At 40.6% G+C, this 15,560-nt stretch overlaps 1 protein-coding gene across 3 annotated transcripts in view; it reads right to left on the bottom strand.

Moving 5' to 3' along the window:
- The window catches only part of LOC140736914 (dual specificity testis-specific protein kinase 2-like), an 83,757-nt gene that overhangs the window by 39,631 nt on the left and 28,566 nt on the right, over positions 1-15,560 (bottom strand). For all 3 annotated transcript variants that reach the window (XM_073062944.1, XM_073062945.1, XM_073062946.1), the window contains 2 exons: positions 11,433-11,481; positions 394-540 (listed from right to left, as the gene is read on the bottom strand). In XM_073062944.1, the coding sequence (XP_072919045.1) occupies positions 394-540; positions 11,433-11,481 (196 nt within the window). The remainder of the gene's footprint in view (positions 1-393; positions 541-11,432; positions 11,482-15,560) is intronic.

Genomic DNA, 15,560 nt, shown 5'->3' with positions numbered 1-15,560 from the left:
TCTAAATATTCCAAAGATGGAAAAAAAGCAGGTACTTTGCCTTTACTAAAAGAATACCAGAATGTGAGAAACGGGAGGCTGTGTCTTGCGACAATGTGATCCTGCAATAATGCTTAAGATAATACAATATTGGCGCATGTAGGCAGTATCACTGCGATGACAATACACGTTTGTGTACAAATGCTTCTTAAAGTCAAACAAGATGTGTTAAACAAATCGATGTTCAATTTTAGACAAGTATGCAGTTGCCTATCAAGTAATTCTGCTCCATTAGTTCATAAATCATTTTAAAATAAACTTTAAACAAATTTATTTGCATAAGTAACATATGATTGAAACAGGGTCCAAAAGGGAGGAAAAAAGAATTAATTCATTCCTCACTACATACTATACCTTAGAAGTCAGATCCCGGTGAAAGACACCTTTGGAGTGCAAATAACCGAGTCCAGAGGCAAGATCATGGGCTATTTTGACCCTAATAGGCCAGGAAAGATGTTCATTGCTGTCCAACAACTGTTCAAGATTCCCTCCATTAATATACTGAAAAGAAAGCAAACAAGCCAGGAAATCAGTATCAAGCAACCTCATATGACAATTTTTTTTAAAATGTGAAGCATTTAACCACTCTACTGGCATTATTTAATTTCCCAAATAATTTCAGGGATGCCTACTTCAGCACCCTTCACTTTGATGAGCTGTATTAAGTTGTCCCTGGGGCAACTTTCAAACAGATTATCATTACATACACATCTTAAAAATATCACAGACCAACGATAACCTATGACAATACAAGTCTTTTACTTAAACGTTTGCTCAAACTTTGCATGGATTGTTCAAGCCATTAGCCAACATCAAAGGGTAATTTAGGTTAATTAGCCTAAGCTGAAAATCACTTAGTCCAGTAGCAAAAATCATATCCTATTATGCTACCCCCATTTCCTATATCAAGACTGCATAAGGTTCTAAGATAGTTCAAGTAGCTAAATAACTACAAAGTCATTTTCCTTTTAATGATTAAAAGCCTCTTTTCCCACTCCTACAACATAACTTCAGACCTACATTAATCTTTCACTCAAATTTCATCCAGCTGAATACAACTTTAACATACATAAACAAAAAAATTAAAATACAAGAAATTGGATATGTACCCCTCAACAACTTTTAATTCCATGTCCTGATTACCGTATTTTCACCATGGATGCCCAGTCCCGATACATTTCTATCCTCCATCAAAAAGGCCTTGAAACCGTGTGCTTCTTTCTTGACAACAGACCCAACCAGTTCCCTTCCACCACCGCCCTCCTCCGTCTGGCAGAACTGGTCCTCACCGTCTACAATTTATCTTTCGGCTCCCTCCACTTTTTCCAAACTGAAGGGGTAGCCATGGGCACCTGCATGGGCCCGAGCTATGCCTGCCTTTTCGTTGGCTATGAATAGTCCATATTCCAAAACTTCCCTGGTAATGTCCCACAACTCTATCTGCAGTACATTGACAGCTGCATTAATGCTGCTTCATGCACCCATACTGAGCTCATCAACTTCATTAACTTTGCCTCCAACTTCCACCCCGCCCTTAAGTTCACTTGGTCCATTTCTAACATCTCACCCCTTTCTCAATCTATCTGTATCCATCTTTTGGAGACAAACAGTAAACCAGTATCTTTTCTAAACCAACCAATTACCACTGCTATCTTGACTATAATGTGAGTAACGTGAATAATGTGTGCTGCCTTAATGACTATCGCCTGGTAGCACTCACATCTACAGTAATGAAATACTTTGAGAATTTGGTCTTGACTAGACTGAACTCCTGCCTCAGCAAGGACCTGGACCCATTGCAATTTGCCTATCACCACAATAGGTCAACAGCAGATGCAAATCTCAATGGTTCTTCACATGGCTTTAGATCACCCAGACAACACAAACACCTACGTCAGGATGCTGTTCATCGACTATAGCTCAGCATTTAATACCATCATTCCCACAATCCTGATTGAGAAGTTGCAAAATCTGGGCCTCTGTACCTCCCTCTGCAATTGGATTCTCAACTTCCTAACTGGAAGACCACGATCTGTGAGAATTGGTGATAACATCTCCTTGCTGACGATCAACATTGGTGCACCTCATGGGTGTGTGCTTCGCCCACTGCTCGACTCTTTATATACCCATGACTGTGTGGCTAGGCATAGCTCAAATACCATCTATAAATTTGCTGATGAGACAAATCCATTGTTGGTAGAATCTCAGATGGCGACAAGAGGGCGTACAGGAGTGAGTGGTGTCACAGCAACAACCTGGCACTCAATGACAGTAAAACAATTGTACACTTCAGGAAGGGTAAGACAAATTAACACATACTAATCCTCAGAGGGATCAGAAGTGGAGAGAGTGCACAGTTTCAAGTTCCTGGGTGTCAAGATCTCTGAATTGAATTGAATTGACTTACATCCTTCACATACATGAGGAGTAAAAATCTTTATGCTATTTAAAAATCTAAATGTGCAATCATAGTAATTTATAATAAATAGATCAGTCAATGTCACATAGAAATACACTCAAATCAGTGTGAGTTAATTAGTCTGATGGCCTGGTGGAAGAAGCTGTTCTGGAGCTCATTGGTCCTAGCTTTTATGCTGCAGTACCGTTTCCTGGATGGTAGCAGCTGGAATAGATTGTGGTTGGGGTGACTCAGGTCCCCAATGATCCTTCAGGCCCTTTTCTAAAACCTGTCTTTGTAAATCTCCTGAATCATGGGAAGTTCACAACTACAGATGCACTGGGTTGGCCGCACCACTCTCTACAGAATCCTGCAATTAAGGGAGGTACAGTTCCCATACCAGGCAGTGATGCAGCCAGACAGGATGCTCTCAGTTGTACCCCTGTAGAAAGTTCTTAGGATTTAGGGGCTCATACCAAACTTCCTCAACCGTCTAAGGTGCCTTTTTCACCACACAGCTGGTGTGTACAGACCACGTGAGGTCCTCGGTGATGTAGATGCCAAGAAACTTGAAGCTGTTTATCCTCTCAACCCCAGATCCATTGATGTCAATAGGGGGTTAGCCCATCTTCATTCCTCCTGTAATCCACAACCAACTCCTTTGTTTTTTTTGACATTGAAGGAGAGGTTGTTCTCTTGACACCACTGTGTCAGAGAGATGACTTCTTCCCTGTAGACCACTTCGTTATTGTTTGAGATAAGGCCAATCAATGTAGTGTCAGCAAATTTAATCAGCAGATTAGAGCTGCGGGTGGCGACACAGACATGGGTATACAGGGAGTAAAGGAGAGGGCCTAGTACACAGCCCTGAAAGGCTCCTGTGTTGAAAATCAGAAGAGCAGAGGTGAGGGAGCCCACTCTTACCACCTGCCGGCAATCTGACAGAAAGTCCAGGATCCAGCTGCACAAGGCAGGGTCAAGGCTGAGGTCTCTGAGCTTCCTGTCGAGTCTGGATGGAATTATGGTGTTAAATGCTGAACTGTAGTCCAAGAACAGCATTCTCACATAAGCATCCTTCTTCTCCAGATGTATAAGGATGGTATGTAAAGCAGTGGCTATTGCGTCGTATGTCAATCGTGTTGGTAGGCGAATTGTAGGGAGTCCAGTTTGGGTGGTAGCATGCTGCAGATGTAGTCCTTGACCAGCCTCTCAAAGCATTTGCTTATTATTGAGGTGAGTGCGACAGGACGCCAGTCATTCATGCATGTTACCTTAGTCTATTTTTGTACAGGGACGATGGTGGATAATTTGAAGCAGGAGGATACTCTACATTGGGAGATGGAGAGATTAAAAATGTCTGTAAACACACCTGCCAGTTGTGCTGTGCACATACTGAGTGCTTGCCCTAGGATGTCATCTGGTCCCAGAGCCTTGCGACTATCCACTCGTTGGAAACATCTACAAATCTCAGTCACAGAGATGAACAGGTTGCAGGTTATAGCGGTGACTTTCTTCAGACGCTCAGAGTTAGCAACATCGAACAGAGTGTAAAAGCATTTGACATCTAGGAGAGAGGCCGTGATGTTGACAGCACCACGTTTGGCTTGGAAGTCTGCGATGGAATGCAACCCTCACCACAAGTCACATGTGCTATTTGTTGTGAATTTTTACTCAATCTTGTCCCTGTGTTGTTTCGCAGCCTTGATAGCTTTGTGCAAATCGTAGCTGCTTTTCTTGAGCTCCCACTGATTGCCGGCACCATAAGCTCTGTGTTGCGCGGTAAGTGCTGCTCGCACACAGCTACTGATCTAGGGTTTCTGGCTCAGGAAGACCCTGATTGACTTCTGGGGGATAACATCATCCAGATGAAGCAGATGACCCCATCCGGGAACTCGGAGACATCCTCATCATGGAAGACATTCCAGTCAACGTCATCGAAGCACTCCTGCAGCATGGAGATCAATTAGTCGACCCAACAGCGGACAGTTTTAACCTGAGGATCTAACCTGGTCCCAACATATCAATGCAGTTATAAAGTAGGGAAGACAGCGACTATACTTCAATAGGACTATGAAGAAATTCGGTGTGTCAACAAATACACTCAAAAACTTCTATAGATGTACCATGGACAGCATTCTGACAAGCTGCATCACTGTCTGGTATGGGGGAGGGGGGGCTACTGCACAGGACCGAAAGATACTGCAAAGGGTTGTAAATTTAGTCAGCTCCATCTTAGGTACTAGCCTACAAAGTACCCAGGACATCTTCAAGGAGCAGTGTCTCAGAAGGCAGAGTTCATTATTAAGGACCTCCAGCACACAGAGCATCATGCCCTTTTCTCACTGTTATCGTCAGGTAGGAAGTACAGAAGCCTGAAGGCACACACTCAGTGATTCAGCAACAGCTTCTTCCCCTCTGCCATCCAATTCCTTAATGGACATTGAACCCCTGAACACTAAATCACTTTTTAAAAAAAAATATATTGTTTCTGTTTTTGCACAAGTTTTAATCTATTCAATTTACATATACTATAATTGATTTACATATTTACTATTGCACCTTATTTTTCCCTTCTGTATTATGTATTGCATTGAACTGCTGCTGCCAAGTTAACAAATTTCACAACACATGCCAGTGATAGTAAACCTGATTCTGATCTGGATTCCTATCCTATCTGCTGTGCCTTTTCCCAGTTCCTTTGCCTCCATGTCTGGTCCCAGCATGAGGCTTTCCTTTCTAGGACAGAGATGTTCTCCTCCTTCAAAGAACGGGGTTTCCCATCCTCCACCATTGATGCTGCCTTCATTTGCATCTCCTCCATTTCCTGGATATCCGAGCTCACGTTATTTTCCTGCCGCTTTAACAGGGATAGAATTTCTTTTGTCCTCACCTACCACTGTGTGAGCCTCAGCATCCAACATATCATTTTCCCCAATTTCTGCCATCTCAACAGGATCCTGCCACCAAGGACATCTTTACCTCCCCATCCCATTCCCCCATTCTCTGCAGGGATCGTTCCCACTGTGGTTCTATTGCCCATTCATCTCTCCAAACTAAGTTCCCTCCTAGCACTTATCCCTGAAAACTGCAGAAGTGCTACACCTGCCCATTCACCTACTCCATCTCCATTCAGGGCCCCAACACTCCTTCCAGGTGAGGCAACACTTCACTTGCGAATCCGTTGGGAGTCATCTACTGTTTCTGGTGCTCTCGATGCAGCCTCCTTTGTGGAACCACTTTGTCGAGCACTTCCACTCCATCCACAAAAAGTGGAATCACCTGGTGGCCAACCATTTTAATTCCTATCCCCATTCCCATTCCAACATGTCAGTCCAAGGTCTCCTCTTCTGCCATAAAGAGGCCAATCTTTATGGGTAGCAGACACCAACAGAATCAACAAACTCGTTCGTAAGGCCAGTGATGTTGTGGGGGTGGAACTGGACTCTCTGACTGTGGTGTCTGAAAAGAGGATGCTGTCCAAGTTGGACAATGACTCCCATCCACTCCATAATGTACTGGTTAGGCACAGGAGTACATTCAGCCAGAGACTCATTCCACCGAGATGTAACACTGAGCATCATAGGAAGTCTTTCCTGCCTGTGGCCATCAAACTTTACAACTCCTCCCTCAGAGTGTCAGACACCCTGAGCCAATAGGCTGGTCCTGGACTTATTTCCACTTGGCAAGATTAACTTATTATTATTTAATTATTTATGATTTTATATTTCTATACTATTCTTGATTGGCGTGGCTGTAACGAAACCCAATTTCCCTCCGGATCAATAAAGTATGTCTGTCTGTCTCAGGTTGGAGGAGTTACACCTTGTATTCCATCTAGGTAGCTTCCAACCTGATGGCATGAACATCAATTTATCTGACTTCCAGTAATTTTCCCCCTTCCCTGCTCTGGTTTCTTGCCACTTCTCACTTGCCTCTCAACAGCTTCTGAGGCATCTCCACTTTCCCTTTCTCGCATGCTCCACTCTCCTCCCGTCATATCCCTTCTTCTCCAGGTATTTTCTGCCTATCATCTCCCAACTTCTTACTTCACCTCACCCCCCCCCCCATCCCAAACAGGCTTCATCCATCATTTTCCAGTTTGTCATTCATCCTCTCTCCCTATTCTAGCAACTCCCCCTTCTTTTCCAGTCCTGATTAAATGTCTTGGCCGAAAATATTGATTATTCATTCTTTTTCATAGATGCTACCTGACCTGCTGAGTTCCTCCAGCATTTTGTGCCTTTCTTAGGTGGGGACACCCTTTTTTTCCCCTCCTCATTGCTATGCAGACACTGGCGAAAAAGCTTGTTTCTTTGGCATAAATTAATCTTTAGTTCAAAGTTTTCTATACTTCCATGATAAATCAATTCTCTAAAGCCTTTTTGTCAAGATGAAAAGCCCAAACCTTTATTACACAATTTTTGCTCGTGCCACAATATCTCCACTCCAGCAGCATTATGGCATTTCTTGCCCAAAAGACTTTCAGCACTGGAATGTCTACTTAGCATTATAGTGGCTGAGAAAGGACAAAGTATCCGAGGTGTAAGGTGTGAAAAACCCAAGGCCTGGACTTCTGAACACCTTACTACTACTACCAGTACACATTATTACAGCATCAATAACATTATACTATTGTATATTCACTTACATGTTGTATATGCACTCTGTCAATTTCTCCATCTACATAATACTCTTCATTTGTTAATATTGTGATAAATTATTTTATATGCTGTATGTGATAGATGAACAGTGTTTTACACCTTGGTCCCCTAGGAAAGTCATTTTGCTTAGCTGTATACTATACATGCATATAAGGAACAATAAACTTGAACCCATGTGATCAGGTCAATGTTGAACATCACATTCTCAGATCTATAATTTACAGAACTTAATTATGTGGTTCAACAATCTGATGGCTTGCTAAACTGCTTCAAATCAAAATAATGCTTTTTTTAAAAATCAGCATTTCATCCGCCACAGTGCAGGAATCTTTTAAAGCCATCCAATTGACTTTGAGGAACAAATGATGCATGATAACTGAATTGGCAGTCGATAAATAACTAGTTTATTGGCAAAACAGGCATTTTTTATCCTATGCTCATTAGTTATAGAGCTAACATTTGCTGCATAGCACAGGAAAATAGAGGGGGCTATCCTGACATTTACTATGATCACAGGTGATCTATGTAGATGTCAACTCCTCTTCTGTGACACTTCTTCATATCCCTCTGTTCCCTGATCCATCAATTTATCCACCTCTACTTTAAAAATTTATAAAGATCAAGTTTCTACCACCTGCTGAGGCTGAGCATTCCAGAGATTCACGACTGTGTGAGAAATTCTTTATACTTCATTCTTAAATGACCAGCCCTTATATTGTGATTATGACTCATGTTCAAGACCATTCCCCTAATGAAAACATTTCAACGAATACCCTGTCAAATCTACTTCAGACATGTTTCAGTAAAATCACCCCTCATTCTTCTCAACCTCAAAGAACCACTTTGTCTCTCTTTGCAGGGTAACCGTTTCATCCCAGAGGTCAGCCTGATGAAACTTGTTTGTACCTTGTTTGTACCATCTCTAATGCTGAATGATGGCCAAAATGCCATGTGTCACCTTAATGACTTGGTGGACCGCTTGCTCACCATCGCCACAAGTCTACGTACTTAACCACCTGCTTTATTCACTTGATACCCATGATTGTACAGCCAAGTATAACTCCAATGCCTTATTTAAGTTTGCTGATGTCACCACTGTTGCTGGCCAAATCAAAGGTGGTGACAAATCAAGATATGATGGAGATTGAATATCTAGTTGAATGGTGCCACAACAACCTCTGACTCAATGTCAGCAGAACCAAAATGCTAATTTTTAACTACAGGAAGAAGATGGAGGTTCATGAGCCAGTGCTCATTCGGAGTTCGGAGGTTGAGAGGGATGATAGCTTTAACTCCTTGGCGTCATCATATCAGAGGATCTGTCCTGAGACCAGCATGCAAGCACTATCACAAAGGCAGCACAACAGTGCTCATACTTCCTTAAAAAATTTGCATGTATTTCATATGTCATCAGTAACTTTGACAAACTTCTATACTCAGTGGAGAGTATCCTAACTGGTTGCATCATGGCCTGATCTGAAAATTCCAATGCACAGGAACTGAAAAGTCTACAGAAAGTGGCAGATAAAGCCCATCCACCACAGGCAAAGCCCTCCCCACCACTGAGCACATTTACATGGACTGCTGCCAAAAGAAAGCAACATCAATCAGTGACCCCCACGATCAAGGCTGTGCCCACTTCTCACTACTACCACTGGGCAGGAGGTACCACACCACCAGGTTATTACCCTACAGCCATCAAGCTCCTAAACTGATATGGACAGGACCATAAGACAAAGGAGCAGAATTAGGCCATTTCGCCCTCGAGTCTGCTCCACCATTCCATCATGGTTTTTTTAGTATCCCTCTCAACCCCATTCTCCCCATAACCTTTGATACCCTTAGTAATTAAGAACCAATTAACTTCTGCTTTAAATATTCCCCAGATCTCTGTACCTCCCTCAGCAACTGATCTTTGACTTCTTTATCAGGAGGCCACAGTCACTGATGCTCCTCAGGGATGCGCACTTAGGCCACTGCTCCACTCTCTCTACACTCATGACTCCATGGCAAGGCACAGCTCAAACAGCATCTACAGTATAAATTTGCAGATGTCACAACCATTGTTGGCAGAACTTCAGATGGCGACAAGGAGACAACAACCTTGTACTCAACATCAGTAAGACAAAGGAATTGACTGTGGGCTTCAGGAAGGGGAAGTCAATGGAACACACACCAGTCCTCATCAAGGAATCAGCAGAGGAAAGGGTTTTAAGTTCCTGGGTGTCAATACATCTGAAGATCTATTCTGGGCTCAACATATTGATTCAATTACAAAGATGGCACGACAGCAGATGTATTTCATTAGGAGTTAGAGGAGAAATGGTATGATACAAAAGACTCTCAGAAATTTCTACAGATGGAGAGCATTCTAACTAATTGCATTATTATATGGTATGGAGGGACCATTACACAGGATTGGAAAAAGCTGCAGAAAGCTGTAAACTCAGCCAGCTCCATTATGGGCACTAGTTTCCCCAGCAACAAGAACACTTTCAAAAAGTGATGCCTCAAAAAAAAAAAGCTGGCATCCAAACTATCACCTAAGACATGCCCTCTTCTCACTGCTATCATCAAGGTGGTACAGGAACCCAAGGACACACACTCAATATTTCAGTAGCAGCTTCTTCACTTCCACTATTAGATTTTTGAATGGGCAATGAACTCATATACACTTCCTCACTATTTTATTTTCTTTCTTTTCCTCTCTTTTTGGAAAACATTTGTTTTTTGCTTCCTCCTGTAATTTATAGTTTTTATTATGTAATGCACTGCTGCTGCAAAAGAAAATTCATGACATACAGTATGGCAGTGATATTTAACCCAGTTCTGATTCCAATGACTTGAGCCTCCACAGCTGCCTGTGGCAATGAATTACAGAGATTCACCATCCTCTGAATAAATACACTCACCACAACTACGAACTGAGAACAGGCTCACTTTCAAGGATGCTTTACAATCCATGCTCTCAGCATTTATTTTATTATTTGTACAGTTTATCTTCTTTTGCACATCAGTTATTTGTCAGTATGTTTGTAAATTTTTTTGAATTTCCTTAATTTCCTGTAAATGCCTGCAATAAAATTAATCTCAAGGTACTAACATGTGTGTACTGTGATGAGGTTTACTTTAACTTAGCTAGCATTTTGTGATTCATGCTCCAGAACAACTCTATACCCGCTACTTCACTCACCGTCTCTCTCCAATTAGATTAATTTAGCTTTTGTTTTCTCTTACTGAAATGCATGACCTCACACTCGCCTACATTAAACACCATATGACTGCCTCAGTACAACACAGAAATGAGGAGTTTATAGCCCTGCTAACAACTCTGGGATAGTTTTAAACAGTCACGATACTGTAAATATCTGAGCACATTTACTACAACTGCAATTTTGTTAATTCCTTGAATCAACATCTATACAATGAATAAACTTTGCTACATTAAAAGAAATGCGCTATAAGTATTAACAAAATGGATCACAAACTGTCCCACTATTTACTCATTTCAACACCAAGCACAAAACCGCATAGTAGTTCCACGTTATATCAATACCAAACAGCTTGCTTCATAAGAGAACAGATTCATGGAACTAAGTCTCCTACTTGAACAGCTCTGGGACGAAGAACTCAGCCACGAGATGCAAATAGATGCAAGCAGCCAAAGAAATAATTTGGTGTTGATCATTACAAGATCACCAAAAAAAAAGTTTAAAATCTGCCAAATTACCTGAGATTTTCTAGCTTCCATATTGAGGTTGGAAAGAAGGATGTAGATCTTCTGTTTCAAACTACTCAGCCCACATCACAGGGTGAAATTTTTAGACTGATGGCTGAAGTGCCAAATATCCACTCAACTGTACTCTGCAGTTAATACTCCTTTGTAGGTTCAAGTGGAAGGAGCACAAATTTAATAGTGTTGGAAGTTATAGTTCAAATGAAAACAAATAAAGTGTAAATAATTTCTTAAAGTATTTTCTTAAGTTGAGTGTTTGCAATCTAGGAATAGCCTGCAATAAACTGTCAAAATAAATTCTCCCAGATTTAACAGGATAAAGCTCTCAAACCTAACTGCGTACAATGTTTTTAACCTAACTGTTTACAATGTTGAACTTCTCACAAAGTCGGGCTGCAAAGAGTAAAGACACAGCCATTCCCCAGATGGGAAATCCGTCTACAGAATCCAGATGTCGTTTAGAGGCAGCATCTCAGTTCATTTGAATGGAGAAAAATTACAGAGGCAAAAGGTAAGCTTTACATAAAAGGAAAAGTTAAGCTGAGTTAAAAAGAAATATATTGTGACACTACTTTCAGCTACTGACTTAGTAACTTACTTCAGTTAATGCATGTAGTTGGCCTTCATGAACACAAACACCCATAAACCTGCAAAACAAAAACAAAAAAATCACATCATATTTCACCCATATCATAGCGAGGAATCATTCAGTACACCTCTAGGCTGGAGTGGCAAGGCTAGAGTGAATAAATATTGAAAGTAAAGGAAAACAGAACAACTTTAAATTATTAACCATTAAGTCATGACTAGTCAGAAGCACCATTTCCAATTTTTTTGTGTATTTTCCTGAATAATGTTTGCTCATATCTTTACCTCCATAGTGACAAGAATTTGAAAAATGACTGCTTTCATTTTGTACGCATGACATACCCATTGTTCCAGGTTAGTATACCCTATAACACATCACAATTTTGTTACCAACTGCTTAAATTCTTACTTGAGCATCTTAAAGATAAGATCCTAAATTGAAACATGCATGTTGATATAAACTCACTACACAGAATAACCAATTTATATTCTGGATTATCTTACATTAAGCAACCAAAGATTTATGGAAAGTCATTGTTCTGTCTTTATAATTTTATTTCCCTGAATGTAAACAAAATACTGACAGCTGTATTTAAACTTAACGTCGAGTTCTCATCAACTTTGACTTACAACTCCATGAAGAATTTGTAAAGGCTCCATATTGTAAGTCAGTAATTTGAATTATCATTTAGTTCTGAGACCCTGGGTTCCACAAGGGCTACTTGTTTACAGATCCTGATCCAAACACCGACTTAAAAGCAGAAGTCACTAAAGCTAATTTGGCAGAGCACAGCAAAAAGAAAACCTATGGTAAAACAAAAATTGAGAACTAAGAAAATTGGGGTCACATCAAAGACAAAGATGGTTGGATTCAGTAGTACAAACAACTGAGCATCCATACCACGCCTAGGACAAAAAAAAAAATTAGGCACAACCCTTAAGAAATTTCACATTTCTAGCCTTACTCTTGTGGTATCAAATTTTCTTTTGAAGGAAGGGCCTGAACAGCAATCTAACTTAGTTCTACAGACTACTCGCACAAGTCGAAGAATCCTAAATGTTGAGAGTTAATTACCCTTATTATCCCAATTTTTTGCTACTATCAGATTCACATTATCAGGTTTAGAACCAGAGCAAGCACACTTTATTAACTGGTATGTGATTCTGTGCCAAGTTTAATATCATCAGCATCAAGGAGACTAAACAAGATACCTTGGACATTCAATAGCATTACCACCCTCAAATTTTCAACTGTTAGTCCAAAACCAAAGTGATGCAGCCACATAAATGAATTGGCTAATCAGATCAGAGGCAAGACCTCTGCTGGTAAATCACTCATTATCTGACATCCCAAGCCTTACCACCACAAAGAAGACCTGGAATGTGAATACCAGGATCTGATAGAGCAGTGCCAGAAACAGGGGTGGTGGGAAAGCTTATAGAGGTGGAGTGTAGAGGTTTTACTGGCTCATTGTGCAGAACCTACTCCTTGGCATTACAGGGCTGCAAAGAAGAGCCAGAGACTGCTGTATGAGCCTCCAGATAGCTATGCATCAAGAGGTGTGACCCGTGGACCAGTGCTGCTGGGACACAAGCCAAGGCCTGATCAACCCTGGCTGGGTCACTTGAGTGAGGGCATCTGATGGTGAAAGACCTGAAACACCCAATGACCCCAGGTTACATCACTGATGTGTCCAATACATCCTAGGATGCATCTCTGCATCATGCATCTCATCCAAGTCCAATTCTGTTCACAACTGCACACAATAGATGGAGATTCATCAAACAGCAACACTCCCAGAAGCTGCAATTTTTACCAGCTGAGAGAAAAAGGAAAGAAAGCATAACACCTGCCAAGGAATAGTTAATGCTGATTCCAGTCCTTCATCTGGAATCAAAGAAAGAAAAAGGAGGCAATGCAACAGATTTCCTTCCTTGACATCAGAAAGGTTTTTAAATGATAATTTGATAGTTTGCACTGATCACTAATTTTATTAATCTAAATTTAAATTCCACAGCTGTCACATGGTGGAATTTGAATCGCCAATCCAGATCCAAGTGCTGCACAACCATTACAATAATACTGGACCATACACTGTACCAGAATCTACAGCCAAGTATATTGCATAGTCACTGTGATAATGTTGGGGAAACAGGGCAATAATTTCATACCTAGCAAACTCCCACAAACTACATTATAACCAGAAAATAGTATTCTGAGACTCGAGAACAGACCAATACAGCACAGTACAGGGTCTTCGGCCCACAATGCTATGCCGACCTTTTAACCTATTCCAAAAATCAATCTAATCCTTCCTTTTTCAGAGCTGTCAATTGTCCTTTCATCTATGTGCCTCTCTAAGTGTCTTTTAAATGGCCCTCATGTATCTGCCTCTACCACCATCCCCAGCAGTGCACTTCTCACACTTACCATTCTGTGTAAGAAAATCCTCTCTCATATCCCTCTTCCCCGTGCCCCCCCACATACTTTTCAACAATTACCCTCAAATGACGTCCTTGCATATTAGCCATTGCTACATGAGGGAAACAGGTGCTGGCTGTCCACTTTGTCTATGCCTCTTATCATATACACCTCAATCAAGTCAGCTTTCATCCACCTTCACTTCAAAAAGAAAAAGCCTGGCATATGCAACCTTTCCTCACAAGCCACGTCCTCTATTCCAGGCAGCATCCTGATAAATCATCTCTGCACCCTCTCTAAAGCTTACACATCCTTTCTGCAATGATGCCACCAGAACTGAACACAATACTCTAAGTGTGGTCTAACCAGCGTTTTACTGAGCTACAACATGACCTTGCAGCTCTTGAATTCAATCCCCCAACTAAAAACTCTGCCATTAACCTTATACTCTGGTCTCAAGTTCATCTTTCCAAAATGTATTACTTCACACATTTCTAGCTTGAACTCCATCTGCCACTTCTCAGCCCAGCCCTGCATCCTATTAATGTGCTGTTGTAATGTACAGTACGTCTTCCTACACTATTCATAACACCACCAATATTAGCTGAAAGACTGGCCAAGACATCATTCTCTCTCCTAGCTCATTTGTAATAGTGCCATGGGATCTTTTACACTCAGCTCAAAGAAAAGGGCTTGATTTAAAATCTGAGAGATGGAACCTCCAATAGTGGCCCTCTCAATTTTGCTAATCTGCATTGCTATGCAAATTTCTTAGATGGGACACAAACAAAATCTCCCAGTTTCTCTACAGTTCAGTAAAAATAGAAACTAAAACACAAACCAGAAATGAAAATTTTAGGGAAATTGATCAAATCCTTATTTCATACAATCATTTGGAACTCTTCATAAAGAAAAACTGTGCTACTCCTGTTTCAAGTAGACTAGAGCCAATCATTGTAAAAAGTGAGGGGGGGGGGGGAATGATCAAATTATTTCAGGTGATTTCTAATAAACAGTTTATAATTTTTTCCTGAAAACATTAAAAATATTAGATATGTTTCAAGAATTATTTGAACACAAATAAGAAATGACTCTGCATGAAAGAGGCAATTTTAGTCCAGAACCAAAATGGGTATTCCACACTAAACAGCAAAAAAAAAGCTTCTACTCAGTTCATAATTTCTTTTCAGTTAGGAGGCGTGAGAGGTGGAGGTGCAAGGTTTGAAGGGTTAATCCAATGTTCTGCACTTATTGAGCATTACTTACTACAGTCGCTGTAAGAGTGAATGCAAAGCCATAGAGTTATATAATACTGAAACAAGCCTTTTGGCCTATATTGGCCATACCAATATACTCATTTAAATTGGTTCTGTTTGCCCACAACTTACCCTTTTCACCTTAATTCTAGATATTTGATTTACTTTTCCCAAGAGAAAAAAAAATAAACTTGTAAAGTGGTGACAGCACACCCAAGCAATTTCTTCATTGCAAAGCAAAATTTTAAACTGTTATTGACACATTATGAATTTTTTAAAAAAGGATAAAGAAACTGAAGTAAAAGCAATACACAAATTCCAGTCACAAAACAAAAAAAATGAATAGCCAAAGGAAATAAGAAAAGGTAAAGCAACAGTTGCTCAAGTGACAAAGGAATTACAAAATTAAATTTGGAATTTCAAGAAAAAAAAATCAGGATGGGAAAGGACTGTGATGTAT

Source organism: Hemitrygon akajei, chromosome 12, assembly GCF_048418815.1.
Source record: "Hemitrygon akajei chromosome 12, sHemAka1.3, whole genome shotgun sequence".
Classification (NCBI taxonomy): Eukaryota; Metazoa; Chordata; class Chondrichthyes; order Myliobatiformes; family Dasyatidae; genus Hemitrygon; species Hemitrygon akajei.
This window is presented reverse-complemented; position numbering and strand designations above follow the sequence as displayed.